This window comes from Moschus berezovskii, chromosome 4 (assembly GCF_049115385.1).
Source record: "Moschus berezovskii isolate FMDL1 chromosome 4, NW_MosBer_1.0, whole genome shotgun sequence".
NCBI classification, from domain to species: Eukaryota; Metazoa; Chordata; class Mammalia; order Artiodactyla; family Moschidae; genus Moschus; species Moschus berezovskii.
In genome coordinates this window covers 27750089-27765044 of record NC_142463.1, presented here as the reverse complement: position 1 = coordinate 27765044, position 14956 = coordinate 27750089, and the positions used below count along the sequence as shown (strand labels likewise).

Sequence of the window (14956 nt, the reverse complement as noted above, 5' to 3'; positions counted from 1 at the left end):
GGTATATCTGCAGGCTAAATTCTTAATATTGGTATTTCATAGTAAAAAAATCGAGGTAATATCTACCTCTAAACATAAACTGTCAATTAGTCTCCATTAAAGATATTCCTATCATCATTGTCAGAGTGCTCTACATATATCCCTTAATAACTAAAACAGGACTTCCTTGGTGGCCCAGTGGTTAAGACTCCATCTGCCAATGTAGGGGACACGGGTTCAATCCCTGGTCCAGGAAGATTCCACATACCATGGGGCAACTAAGCACATGTGCCACAAGGACTGAACCACGCACCCTAGGGCCCATGCTCTGCAACAAGAGAAGCCATTACAATGAGAAGCCCTTGCACCCGTGGACAGCAACAAAGAGAAAAGAGAAAACCCGTGCACAGCAACAAAGAGTCAAGAAACTAAAACAAATAAATAAAATAACCAAAACAATAATTTTTATTTCATATTATAAATTCAGAAGAGATTATTGAGGGAGTTTGGCTTAAAACCAGCAGGATTTAAAAGGAGAAAAAAATGTTATTACTATGGCCATATTATTCAGTTCAGTTCGGTTCAGTCGCTCAGTCGTGTCCGACTCTTTGCGACCCCATGAATCACAGCACGCCAGGCCTCCCTGTCCATCACCAACTCCCGGAGTTCACTCAAACTCATGTCCATCGAGTCAGTGATGCCATCCAGCCATCTCATTCTCTGTCGTCCCCTTCTCCTGCCCTCAATCCCTCCCAGCATCAGAGTCTTTTCCAGTGAGTCAACTCGTCGCATGAGGTGGCCGAAGTATTGGAGTTTCAGCTTTAGCATGAGTCCTTCCAATGAACACCCAGGATTGATCTCCTCTAGAATGGACTGGTTGGATCTCCTTGCAGTCCACTACCACTCTAATCCTACCTCCATTGCTCTTTTGTTAAGCTTCCTTGGAATCCCAGAAATAATCATAATGTAGAGAGGAGGCAGAGCACCTTTTTATTTTAAAAACCAGGCACCAGATTTCCTCTTAGGAAAAGAAGTTTCTTTACTTGGTGTATTAGTTTTCTAGGGTTGCCATAACAAAGTCACAAAATGGATAATTTAAACAGCAGCAATGTATTTCTGCACAGTTCTGGGGGCTAGAAGTCTAGGATCAAGGTAATGGCAGGGTTCATTCTGTCTGAGGCCTTGGCTTCTCCTTGGCTTCTAAATGGCCATCTTCCCCTTTGTCTTCCCTTATACTCATCTGTGTTTAAAATTTTTTCTTCTTCTAGGGATATCAGTCATTTTTATTTAGGGCCAACCCTAATGACTTCATTTTAACTTAATTACCTCTTTAAAAACTCTGTCTACAAATACATTGTGAGGTACTGAGGGATAGGACTTCAACATATACATTTGGGGCAACACAATTCAGTCCATAACAGTTAGCCTTAACCTCCTTAAGTATGAGAAGTGAAGTCCCACAACTGTTTCCCAACACCTGTAAAAATCTTTCTATGCAGCCTTGGGTCTGTGATTCTTTAAGGAGTGGCAGAATTGGAGTTGTGTCCAGTAATGTGGAGAAAAGGGACAGGGAGAGATGGCCTGGTGATCCATAACCTGAATTAATTCATTGGAAACAAGGGCAGCTTATAAATAGCCAGAAGTGAGACAAACCCCAATTAACCTTGAGGGTCACAGAGAAGAACTATCATGAGGTAGTGACAAAGATTCTATCATTGAACTCTAGCCAGGGTCCTCTGAATCCTCTTCTCTACTAGGCTTCGGCCTCCCCTAAAGTAGTGAGAACAGATTTTACAAGGAGAAGAAGGAATAGGGAGGAGGGTGAGCCAGGAAGGTGTCCAGTCGGGGAAGTGAAAACTTTCAAAATACGCAGAGTGGGGTTTGTTCACATGGAACTTGCTGTCCCTTATGCAACCCACTCCAGTGTTCTTGCCTGGAGAATCCCAGGGACGGCAGAGCCTAGTGGGCTGCCATCTATGGGGTCGCACAGACTCGAACACAATTGAAGTGACTTAGCAGCAGCAGCAGCATGCAAACTTAGGCTCCCTCAGAGACTGGGAGATAGGAGCCCTACCTTCAGGTGTTGGCTGGAACAAACAGTAATTTCTTTCGTCAGTCTTGAGTTTTCTCAGGCAGGCACTTTAAAAGGGGCTAGAGACATCCTAGGGATGTGTCCTTGAGCTGTTAGAAACTATGTTAAGAGGTTCAGTTCATGCTGGACATTTCTCTTTTGCACCAGTGTATTACTGATTAAAATCTGTTCTCACTACTTTAGCTTTTGCTTTCTTTACCTTTGGCACTTCTCACTTTTATTACCCGTGCTTCACAGATTAAAATTTTGGCACTTAGAGAGATTGGCAGGCTTGTCCAAAATCACACAGCAGAGCTGGGCTTTCTCCCACCCATGTCTTCTGGTCTCCAACAGGCTGAGGGTGTTCCCAAAGGAGGAACAGCTTTTGAAGGCTTGGGGCAGAGCAGCGAGCTTTCAGCGGGAGGCGGTGGTGGACAGCCGAGCAGCCCGTTCCAAGAGTGGGCCCCAATGCTGCGCGCCTGACCAGCACCCTGCACTTTTCGCACCCCTGGAGGCCACTTGAGACACGAGGCTGCTCCTCCAACCACAGGGCTGCAGAGCAGGAGATCCAGGTGTGCGCTCCGGTGGGTCCAGACCGAGGTAAGTGCACTTGCTGTCCTGGTGAACCTCGGAGGCGAGCTCCACTGGGCTGAAGGAGACAGGTCCAGCATGCCTGGTGCTGTTGCCAGGCAGGGACCCATGGCCAGTGCTCCCACTGCATGCAGGCAGATTGAAGCAGATCTCAGAGAGAGAAAGGAATGAGTGGTCCTGAGAGAGAGCTTAGTCCCCCACCCAGAAATTGAACCTGGATGGGTAGCCCGGATGAAAACCAGGAATCCTAGCTGCTAGACCACCAGAGAGGAGAGGCTATAAGGAAAGTGGCCTTGGCCCCATTTGAAAACAGGAATGTTTCAAGGAGTCAAAGACTGTAAAAACAGATACAAAGCTTATGACAGACACAGCACAACATGTGGGAGAGCACACAGAGAAGCAGTTATATTTAAGTCAGAAAAGCTAGGCAGAAATACATACCCAGAGAGAAAGGGTATCAGGGGCCTCTCTAACGAGGAGGAGGACAGTAAAGAAGTGAGTTAAATCACTTATAAAGGACAGCCTTTGGGTGTTTATATGTATCTTGTTTCTTCACACCTGAATGGTCCTGGACCTCCCCAACATGTCAGTGTAACACTTTGCTAACATGGATCCCACTGCAGAGACCTATGGGGGTGTGTCCACGCTTACTATGGGGTGGCAACCCCGCCCTTTTTGACCCCCAATAAACCTTTCTGCACATGTATAGACAGGGACATTTTCCTTGACCTCAGGAGTGGTCACCTAACCTCTTTATTCCAGCAGAGCTCAGTTACTGACACTAGTTTTGTCCTTGGAGTGCCGGGGTAAGAACAAAACTTCAGTTTTACTTCACTTGACAAACACCAGCTGTCCAGCCCAGGGGCCTGTCTATCTCCTACCCCAAAACCAGTAGGGGGAGGCAGGTTGCTCAGTGTGCTTGAGGATTGGACCCCAAAGTTCCTGCATCCCAGTAGAGGCTCCCCAAGCCTAAATCCTTTGGTAGGTGACCACCTCACCTGCCACTCCCACCGTAATTGCGATGGGATTTTACATCAATATCTGTCCCTTCAGCCCTATATTTGGTTACCCGGGGCTGTGAGGAAAGAGAGGGGACTTGTTCAAGGGGTAGAACTAGGTGCCAGCAAGCCCAGCCCCCACTAAAGCTTTAAAATGCCTGATTTCATTGCAGGCCAAACTTCCTAGCAACGTTCCAGTGGACTGGCCAGCCAAAACAATTCCAATTTGGCTTAGTGTACCCGGCCTCCTGGAAAGGAGGAGCAGAGGAGAGGACCCGGTTGGGGGTCAGGGGGGAGGGGAGAGAGAAGAGGCCACGAGGAAGGCTTGGCGCCCCTCTGCACCATTGCCCTGCAGCTGCTGGTGGAGTTTGGAGTCCTGCTGAATCAAGAAAAGTTTGCAGCAGTCGCTCCTAAGAACACCTTGATTGAGCCTCGTCTGGGTTTAGTTTGGTTGTGTTTTATTTTGCTTTGTTTCTGTTTGGGGGTAGTGTTATCTGCAAAGGCGGGTGAAGGGCAGTGGTTGGACTTTGCAATCAGTGAGTGGCATTCCCCTGTGGGTTGTGTGTCACCAGCTGGGCACGGTCCTCTTGTCTACTATCTCCCCAGTTCCAACCCCTCTAACCTTCCCCCCATTTAAAGTAGAACTGTTTGTGCCCAAGTTTTAGTTTACACAGATTCAGTTGTTCTAGGCATTTTGTACATCTCCTTTTTTCTTGCTTGATATGAAGTTGAAGAGCTGTTCCTGGCGCCCTCCTGTTGCATACACTTCCCTATGTGCATCCCTCACTTTTGATGGATAAGGAGGAGAAGGGGGTGACAGAGGATGCTGGCACCTAGTTCTACCCTTGAACAAATCCCCTCTCTTTCCTCACAGCCCCAGGTAACCAAATATAGGGCATCCCATTACATCGTTTGGTGAAAATTCTCTGGCCATGTGGGATGGCGAGCATTAGAGGATACCCCGCTTGCTCTCATGCTCAGTTCACTGCCAAACTGGCAACAGCGTTTGGTTTGAAATAACTGTAACTATTCTCCCAGTATTTGGTCAATAAAACAAGGAGCAGATAGTTTAAGCAAATTGAACCAGGTCTGATTTTAAAACCTGTGTTCTCGACTATTAATGGTCATCACATTCTTCCAGTAATTCAGTGATTACTAGTAATTCTAGTAAATCACTAGAATTCTAGTAATTCTATAGCCCACCAGGCTCCCCTGTCCATGGGTTCTCCAGGCAAGAATACTGGAGTGGGTTGCCACGCCCTCTTCCAGGGGATCTTCCCAACACACGGATCGAACCAGGTCTCCCGCATCGCAGGCGGATTCTTTACTGTCTGAGCAAGCGGGGAAGCCCCTGAACCACAAGGGAAGCTCTTTAAGAAGACTGAACACCAAAGAATTGTTTCTTTCTAACTGTGGTGCTGGAGAAGGCTCTTGAGAGTCCCTTGGAGAGCAAAGAGCTCAAAACAGTCAATATTAAAGGAAATCAACCCCCCTGAATATTCATTGGAAGGACTGATGCTGAACCTGAAGCTCCAATATTCGGCCACCTGATGAAAAGAGCCAACTCACTGGAAAAGACCCTGATCTGAGAAGGACTGAGGGCAGGAGGAGAAGGGGGTGACAGAGGATGAAATGGTTGGATGCCAAGACTGACTCAAACGACATAAGTTTGAGCAAACTTAGGAGACAGTGAAAGACAGGGAAACCTGGAGTGCTGCAGCCAGTGGGTCACAAAGGATCAGAAATGACTGAGCCACTGAACAATAAGCGTCAGGAGATTAAGCTTCTGCCCTTGCCAGAGGGCATATAGAATGTCCTAGAGGGAGGAGATAAGGAAACCAAGAAGAGGCAGTGGAGGAGGCACGAGGAGGAGACCCTCACACAGGAGGACCATCCTACCATCCTCCTAGAAGTCACCAGTCTGTCTTCCACTGGGTGTGACAGAGCCAGAGCACTGTCACAGTGTGCCTATTGTCTTGAAAATGAGATTAGCCCGTTAACCACCCCTCACCCCTCACTTTACTCCAGCTCCTTCGCTGAATATTCAAGGTTCTCCACCACAACCTGACCACGTCACCTTATCTCTTCGACCATGGGTGTGTTCGTTTTAAGCCATCCCACTTAAGGGTTTTCTTCTAACTGTGCCCCTGACTGGGGTCCTCTCCTCCCTCTCTACCTTGTAAACCACTTAGGAATTACACCCTCTTCCCCCATCCTTGTCCTTTTACATTCCTTCTGTCTGGACTTGTCTTCCTCATCACTTGTTAACTCTGAGAGTGAGGATTGCTAGCTGGGTCCACCTAGTAACTGTGGCACATTCTCTTCTTTCTGAGCCTCCGTTTCCCCCTCTATATACTAAGGGATTATTAAGGCTTCCCACACAGCTCAGTAGTAAAAGAATCTGCCAGTGCAGGAGACACAGGAGACTTGGGTTTGATCCCTGGGTCAGGAAGATCCCCTGGAGAAGGGAATGGCAACACCCCTCCAGTATTCTGACCTCGAGAATCCCATGGACAGAGGAGCCTTGCAGGCTACAGTCCATAGGGATTACAAAGAGTCAGACACTACTGAGCAACTGAGCACACATACCCACACGACCTTCCAGTGGTTTCTATCGACTCCCACCCACATCACTGTGTGATCCAGACCATCCAGATAGATGTGACTCTAGGTCTTCTGCTAAGCAAATCAAACCATCACGGGAGTCTGAGAAGAGTAGAGAGGGTGCAATGCAAACCCATCATTATCACTGGGGTCCAGCAAGGGCAATGGTCCCAGAATAGGGTGTCAATTAAGAAGTCAGGGACCACGGCTGAGTCCTCTATTTCTCCGGGGCCTGGCATGTGGTAGTACAAGTTGAACATTGTCAGGTGAATGAATGAAAGCCAAAGACACCCTGTCTGGCTCCTTAGGTCTCCCAGCTTAGAGCTCACACCTCATATTGGGTGTGAGCTCTAAGACTTTCAGACTTTCACCAGCTTCTGTGCATTTTCCCTGCTCAAAGTGCCCACAAACTCTAATTGTGCACTTATGGACATTATCTCTTTTAATCTTCATTACAACCTTTTTAGTATTTCTATTTATAGATCAGGAAAGTGAAGGTCAGAAGGATAAAGTAACTTGTCCAAGGCCATGGAGCTGGTATGTGACTGAGCTGTGACTTCAGCCGAGCACCATATTTGCATTCTGCAAGAGGGAGCTAGAGATGAAATATGGGAGAGAGTTAGCCAGAGAAAAAGGAAAGACCGAACAGGAAAGTGAAGAGGAGAGAGGAAAGTTCCTGTCAATCCCAGGATGTCATGATTATATTTGTTTTCTACTGCCACATAACAGATTACCACAGACTCTGTTGCTTAAAATAGCATACATTTATTATCTCATAGTTTCCATAGGTCAGAAGATCAGGCACAATTTTGCTGGGTTCTCTGCTGCAAAGTGCCCACAAACTCCCTTCTCAGGGTTTTAGCAGGCTGCAGTCCTGAAGCTGGAAGGGACTATGGTCTTTCATTATGGGCTTCAACAGGGAGTTGAAGCCATGAGAATTCTACACAAACAGACAAGTGTGTTGAAATAGACAGTGTGAACAGACAACTGTGTAGAAACAGGTCTTCTCTTCCTGTAGACCCCCACACAGTTAACTTTCCCACAAGTGCTGCTCTTCATTCAACCTACTGTAAAAGCACGTTGTTTGCTGTTTGTCTGCCCAGTTGTGTCTGACTCTTTGCGACCCCATGGACTGCAACACACGAGGCCTCCCTGTTCTCATCATCTCCCAGAATTCATGTGCATTGCATGGGTGATGCGTCCAGCAACCTCATCCTCTGACACGCTCTTCTCCTTTTGCCCTCATTTTTTCTCAGCATCAGGGACTTTTCCAGTGAGTCGGTTGTTCACCTAAGGTGACCGAAATACTAGAGCTTCAGCTTCAGCATCAGTCCTTCCAATGAGTATTCAGGGTTGATTTATCTTAAGATTGACTGGTTCGATTTCTGTGCTGTCCAAGGGACTGTCAGGAGTCTTCTCCAGCACCACAGTTCAAAGGTGTTTGGCACAGTCTTTGGCGCTCTGCCTTCTTTACAGTTCAGCTCTCACAACCGTATGTGACCACTGGGAAGACCATAGCCTCAACTATACAGACTTTTGCCAGCAGAGTAATGTTTCTGCTTTTCAACATGCTACCTAGGTTTGTCATAGCATGTAGGCCTTACCATTCTTGGGGTCTTCATTTCCTTTTGAAGGCTAGTGTGTTACATAAAATTTGAACAAATTTGTATGCTTTTCTCCTGTTAATCTGTTTTATCTTGGCTTAATTCTCAGGTGCAGCCAAAAAACATTGAAGGCCCAGCTCTACAAACCCTATAGTACCCCTCTGCTACACTCAGGGTCCTCATCCGTGCCACTCGCTCTGTCTGAAATAGGCTTTTCCCCACCAACACGCTTTTCCCCAGACAACACACTTTTGCCTGGCTAACTCCTATTTATTCCTCAGCTCTCAGCTGAAAGGTCACTTCTTCCCCCAGGAAGTCACTGCTGATCTTCTACACTAGGGCTCCCCGCTGCCACTCTAAACCCCCAACCTCCTGTCTCTTTTCCCCCATGTTCTTGTCACAAATAGTAATTACCTGTTGAATGCCTATCTCCTCTGTTAGACTGTAGGATCTAAGAGGGCAGGGACTGAGTCTGCTCTAGTCTCTGACATCAGTGTTTGGTACAGAGGCCAGTGTGTGTTAAATGCAAAACTGTACAAAGGACTGAATAAAGAGACCTTGGATTGACCTTTCAGGAACTTCAACTACTTGAGTAGTCTCATAGAGAACAGACTTGTGGTAGCCAAGGGGAAGGAAAGGTTGGGGAAGAATGGATTAGGAGTTTGGGGTTAGCAGATGCAAACTATTATATATAGAATGGATAAACAAGGTCCTACTGTATAACACAGGGAACTATATTCAATATCTTGTGATAAATCATAATGGAAAAGAATAGGAAAAGAAGAATATATGTATATAACTGAATCATTTTGTTGTACAATAGAAATTAACACATTCAATAAGATACAAATTTTCAAATGGAGTAGTCTCTTACCTGTAGTATCTTTCCCACTATACCTAACTCTGAAAATGAAAATTTTTACCTATTTCTACTTTGCTCAAATGCTTCCATCTATGAGCTGCCATTTATAATCCTATAGTACTTTATGTATTCATTTTTACTTATGACCTCATATTATCATTTACTTATATTAGGCTATAGCACTAATACAATAATCTTTTGAAGACAGGGATTGTTACATACCCTTTTAACTCACACAATTTATTATATATCAAAGTTGTTCAGTAGATATGCAGGGTTTTTTTTTTAATAACCAACACTTTATTTTTATTTTTCGCCTGCTTAGTTTTAGTCATTGTAACTAGTCATGGTGTACAGTCATATCTAGGCTTTTTTAAACTCTCATCTATTGGATACCAATAAAACTAAACATCTTTTCATATGCTTCGTGGTCATTTGTATATCTTCTTTTGTGCAGTTTTCTTCTGTTTAAAAAGTGGGTTTTTAATCAAGATATAATTGACATATTAATCAATATATAATTGACGTATTAGTTTCAGATATACAGCATAACAATTCAATATTTGTTACATGATAAAATAACCACCACAGTAAGGGTAGTTAAGATCCATCACCACACAGTTGCACAATTTTGTGTGTGTGTTGGGAACTTTTAAGATGTACTCTCTTAGTACAAATATTGTTAAAACTTTCAAATATTGTTAACTCTAGTGACCATGCTGTACATTACATACCCAAGACTTATTTATTATAGATATATGTTGAATAAATGAATTAAGAATTTTTAAATTAGGTAGAAGGAAACCTAGAAAAAAAGGGCAGGGCATCATCTGAGAGGTAGGAAGGCCAGGAAAATGTGGGGCCACAGGCAGGCACACGTCGTTATATGTTTGTCAAAACCCATAGGCTATGCAACACTGAGAGTGAACCCTAATGTAAACATGAAAGTTGGGTGATAATGACATATGCATGGAGGTTAATCTTTGGTAACAAATGTCCCACTCTGGTGGGAGGCCATGCCTATGCAGTGGCTAGAGGATTTATGGGAATCTCCACACTTTCTCAGTCGTGTCTGACTCCTTTCAATCCCACGGCCTGTAGCCTGCCAGGCTCCTCCGTCCGTGGAATTCTCCAGGCAAGAATGGGGGAGCGGGTTGCCACTTCCTTCTTCAGGGGATCTTCCAAACCCAGGGATTGAACCTGGGTCTCCTGCATTGCAGGAATATGCTCTACCCTCTGAGCCATCAGGGAAGCACTTTCTAATCCACTTTGCTGTGAACTTAAAACTGTTCTGAAAAAACTGCCTACTTAAAACAAAAAAGGCCACGGCAGAAAATGTTCACAGAGGAGCAGGTGTATGGTCAGAAGAGTTAATTGTTGCTGGGCCTGGAGCAGGATGGAAATATGTCCCTCAGTTAGTGATTTGATTACACTGGTTACACTGGCCTCACTTAGGTGAGACAGCTCCTGCTGAGTGACGGGGTGGGAGCTAGACTGGAGAAGACTTAAGTGAATGGAAGGCAAGAAAACTATTAACTGATACAGAAAACCCTTTCAAGAAGTTTCACTGGTGCTCATGAAAGAATATCACATGAGTAGGGAACAGGATATTCTCTTGCCAAACAGGACAGAATGTGAATGTGCTCAAGCCTCTGGATTAATTGTTAAATTCTTATCACAGAAGCTTCTGTTCGTTTGCCCCATGAGTGTGCAATCAGTAAATTCCACACTGCAGGAAATCATACAGGTCAAATACCCCAAGTTCTTTTTTATTGTTTTGGCTGTGCCAGTCTTTGTTGCAGTATTTGGGTCTTAGTTTCAGCATGTGGGGTCTAGTTCCCTGACCAGGGATTGAACCCAGGCTTCCTGCATTAAGGGAGTCTTAGCCACTGGACCACCAAGAAAGTCCCACTCCAGATTCTTTAATAAATAACTTTTGAGGGAAAGACAGGGCTAGAAGCAGAACCTGAGGGGTTTTAACAAGATTTTAAGAGTTTTTTTTTTTTAATAGCAAGTCTAAACTATAATGTCTAAAGAAGAATATTTTTGTGATAAAATTGTTAAGAAACGCATGAAAGTGATCACCATAAAAACTCAGGAGGAAAAAGAAAGTCAGGAGAGTTGTTACTTTTGGGGCGAAGTGGGAGCAGTGAATGAGTCAGGGCACACAGGGTTTCTGGGTGGTGGTGTTATCATAACTCATTCAGCTCGAGAGGAAGAAGTCCCGCTGTAGAGAAAAGAATCACATGGAGAGAAATACATGAAATTGAAGAAGGGGTGTGTGGGTGTGTGTGTGTCTCACAATGGCAGAAGCAGGCAGGAACCACTGGGGCAGTCATTCTCGTCCCTCTCCCCATGGTGCTCCGAAGTTCTCAAGCCCTTCCACTTCTGTGAGGCAGAAAGGGCAACGGTTATGCTACCGATTTTATGGGTGGGAAAACCGTGGCCTGAGTGTGTGTGACTTGCCTCAGGTCACACTGCTCATCAAGGGTAGAGGCTGCTCAGATCCCAGGCCCCAGCCCAGGAGTGAGCAGGGCAGCTGGCTCACCCGAGGCTGCCTTGTCCCCTGCAGGAATTGCTGAGATTCTGATGAACAGACCGAGTGCCCGCAATGCCCTGGGGAACGTCTTCATCAGTCAGGTGAGTAAGGGCGGGCACCAGGGTGGGTTGGGGCTGAGCTGGGAGGGGTCTGATCAGGTGTCCTCTGCAGCTGCTGGAAGCTCTGGCCCAGCTTCGGGAGGACCGGCAAGTGCATGTCCTGATCTTCAGGAGAAGAGTGAAGGGTGTGTTCTGTGCAGGTGGGTTTCCTTCCTTGCCCCCAATCCAGAGTTCAGCATGGCTCCCACCAGCCTGCACTTAGGGGATACTTAGGTCATTTCTAGCACAGGACTCAGGGCTTCCCAGGTGGCACTATTGCTAATGAACCCACTTGGTGACACAGGAGACATGGGTTCAATCCCTGAGTTGGGTACATCCCTTGGAGGAGGAAATTGCAACCCACTCCAGTATTCTTGCCTACATAATCCCTATTGACTGAGAAGCCTGGCGAGCTACGGTCCATAGGGTCGCAAAGCGTCAGACATGACTGAAGCGACTCAGCACACAGCACAGGACTCATTCCCACTTAAAGATATGAACTCAGAGCTGAAATTCCTTGCTTAGAGCAACACAGCTAGTGAGAATTCAGTTAGAACTGGACCTCTCTGAACCCCAAATCCTTGTTCTGTTCTGACCCTTCATTGAGGAAATGAGAAAACGGAGTCCAAAGACACTCACCAGGTCTGTGGCCAAGACAGGACTGACTTGCTGCCCCTTTGCCCACCTACAAGATTTCAGTCCCTGTCTACAAAACTCCCATGTTTCTGCACCATTTGGTCCTCACAACAGGGCAAGCACCACGCACTTCCTTTCTGAGACAAGAAATGTCGCATCCCAGGCCTATAACAAGAAGCAAGCAAATGAGAGCTCAGCTAAGAACTGACTTTGGGGTGGCTGTGGAGGGGGTGCTGGGGAGACGGGAAGAGGCTGCGGAGGGCGAGGGTGGGAGGCGAGTTATTCTTAGGCGCTTTCAAGGACATGTGGCTCAGTCCCCAGGCCTCAACTGTCAGGATCACGGTGAGCAGCTAGGGGAGGGAGGTGGCAGGGGAAGTAAGTATGAGGACCACTCTGCCTGACCCCGCTGCCCTGATCGAGGCCCTCCTCCTACTCCAGCCCCTTCCTTTGGCTCTCCCATGGCCTGACGTCTTCAATCACGGTCACTTCATGACTGTTAGCCCCGCTCCTCACCTCCTCCCAGTGAAGGACAGGAGTAGGGGGCGTGCAGGAGGTCTGAATCTGCCCCCGATTTGCTCTGAAATCCTGGGCTAGTCCCTGTCTCTCTCTGGGCCTCAGTGTCCCCATCTGTCACTGAGGGTCTAGGACTAATCAGACTCCCAAGGGCTCTCCCAACTGACTGTCACATAATCTAGGACTTCCAGGCACTATGTTCACCCCTTATTCGTGACTCAGGCTCCTGCTATCTGGCCTTCAGTGACCCTCCACCGTCACTACTCTCACCTAGGACGCTGCCCACCCCTATGCCACTGTCCCCTGCACTCACTCCTCATCTTACTTGACCTTCAGCCTCTTCCACCAAGCCCTTCTTTTAAAAAATAATTATATCTGATGTATGCCAATTATTTCTCAATAAAACAGGAAAAAATAATTAATAAAAAATTATTACTATTTAATGTATTTTTTGAGTTGTCACAAATATATACATTACACAAAATGTATATTTTAATCACTTTTAAGTGTAAAATTCACTAGCTTTAAGTACATTCACAAGGTTATTCAACAATCACCACTATCCATTTCCAGAAAACTTTCATCATCTCAATAAACTGTATACTTATTAAGCAATTCCTCCCCATTTCCCTAACACCCAGTAACCTCCATTCTACTTTCTATCTTTACGAATTTGCTTACTCTAAGTATTTAATACAAGTAGAATCATACATTTGTCCTTTCATGGCTAGCTTCTTTCACGTAGCATCATGTACTTCATGTTCATCCATGTTGTAGCATATTGCAGAATTTCTATCCTTTTTAAAAATGAATAATTTTCCTTTTCACATATATATTCCACAATTTTTTTATCCATCCGTTGATGGACTTGGATGGTTCCCACATTTTGGCTATTGTGATTAATACTGCTATGAACATTGGTGTGCACATATCTGTTTTGAGTCCTTGCTTTCAATTCTTTGGGGTATATACTTAGGAATAAAATGGATGGACCATATAGTAACCCTATGTTGAACTTTGGGAGGAAGCACCAAAACATTTTTCACAGCAGCTGTATCATTCTACATTCCTACCAGCAGTACATCAGAGTTCTCCACACCAATGTCAACACTTTTTTATTTGTTGTTTATAATCACCGTCTGAATGAGTACAAAGCACTATCCTATTGTGGTTTTTATTTGCATTTCCCCAGTGATGCTAAAGGGCTTCCCTGGTGGCTCAGAGGTTAAAGCGTCTGCCTCCAATGCGGGAGACCCGGGTTCGATCCCTGGGTCGGGAAGATCCCCTGGAGAAGGAAACGGTAACCCACTCCAGTATTCTTGCCTGGAGAATCCCGTGGATGGAGAAGCCTGGTACGCTACAGTCCACGGGGTCGCATAGAGTCGGACACGACTGAGGGACGGAACGGAATGATCCTGAACACATTTTCCAGTGCTTACTGGCTTATATTCCTTTTTAAATATTTATTTGGCTGCACTGGGTCTTAGCTGAGGGACATAGGATCTTCAGTCTTCATTGTGACATGCCACCTTTTAGTTCTGGCATGAGAGCTCTAGTTCCCCAACTAGGGATCGAACTCGGGCCACCTGCATTAGAAGCCGAATCTTAGCCATTGGACTAGCCGGGAAATCCCACTGGCTTATTTTCCTTGGAGAAATGTCTACTCAAGTCCTTTGTGAGGTTGTTTTTTTTTTGATCACTCTGCACAGCTTTCATGATACGCTCCCCAATCAGAGATCAAACCATGTCCCTTGCAGTTGAAGCGTGGAGTCTTAAACCACTGGACCACCAGGGAAGTCCTTTGTATATGGTTGTAGGAAATCTTTATATATCCTAGATATCAGTTCCTTTCCAGATGTATGATTTGCCAGTATTTCTTTCCATTCATGGGTTGTCTTTGCTCTCTTGATAGTGTCTTTTGATGCATTAGTTTTTAATTTTGATGAAATCCAATTTATCATTTTGTTATTGTTATGTGTCTCTTTTTTTGACCATCCTCCCCCCTCCCTGGCTTCCGTGACGGAGTTTTCCTGGTGTTTCTCTTTCCTCTCTGGCTGCTTCTCTTCAGGTTTCCATTGCTGGATCCTTTGACAGCCTGGGATTCAGCGCCAGGTCATATCCCAAGGGCTGTCACCCTTGCATCTACAGGTGCAGACCTGAAGGAGCGGGAGCAGATGAGTGAGGCAGAAGTGGGGGTCTTTGTCCAGCGGCTCCGAGGTCTGATGACTGAGATTGGTGAGGTTCTGGAGTGGGGAGGAGGAGACATTCAGGGGTCCTGCTGATCCCAGCCTCACCCAATCTACCATACTCTAAAGACAGAATGGTTTCTGTTGTGAGCTCTGTGGAGACACAGGTGATTCTCCCAGGGAGAAGGGGTAGGGACAAGGAATTCTACAAGGAGGAGGGTGTCACGAGGTTCCAAAGGGAGCACTGGCTCCCCAGCATTAGTGCCCTGCTAGTT

At 45.8% G+C, this 14956-nt stretch overlaps 1 protein-coding gene across 1 annotated transcript in view; it reads left to right on the top strand.

Moving 5' to 3' along the window:
• The first annotated feature begins 1087 nt into the window (after positions 1-1087).
• LOC129540334 (enoyl-CoA hydratase domain-containing protein 2, mitochondrial-like) overlaps positions 1088-14956 on the top strand; it is a 40211-nt gene continuing 26342 nt past the window's right edge. The window contains exons 1-5 of the mRNA XM_088834992.1: positions 1088-1131; positions 2442-2650; positions 11282-11349; positions 11420-11507; positions 14644-14730. Of these exons, the coding sequence (XP_088691118.1) occupies positions 1088-1131; positions 2442-2650; positions 11282-11349; positions 11420-11507; positions 14644-14730 (496 nt within the window). The remainder of the gene's footprint in view (positions 1132-2441; positions 2651-11281; positions 11350-11419; positions 11508-14643; positions 14731-14956) is intronic.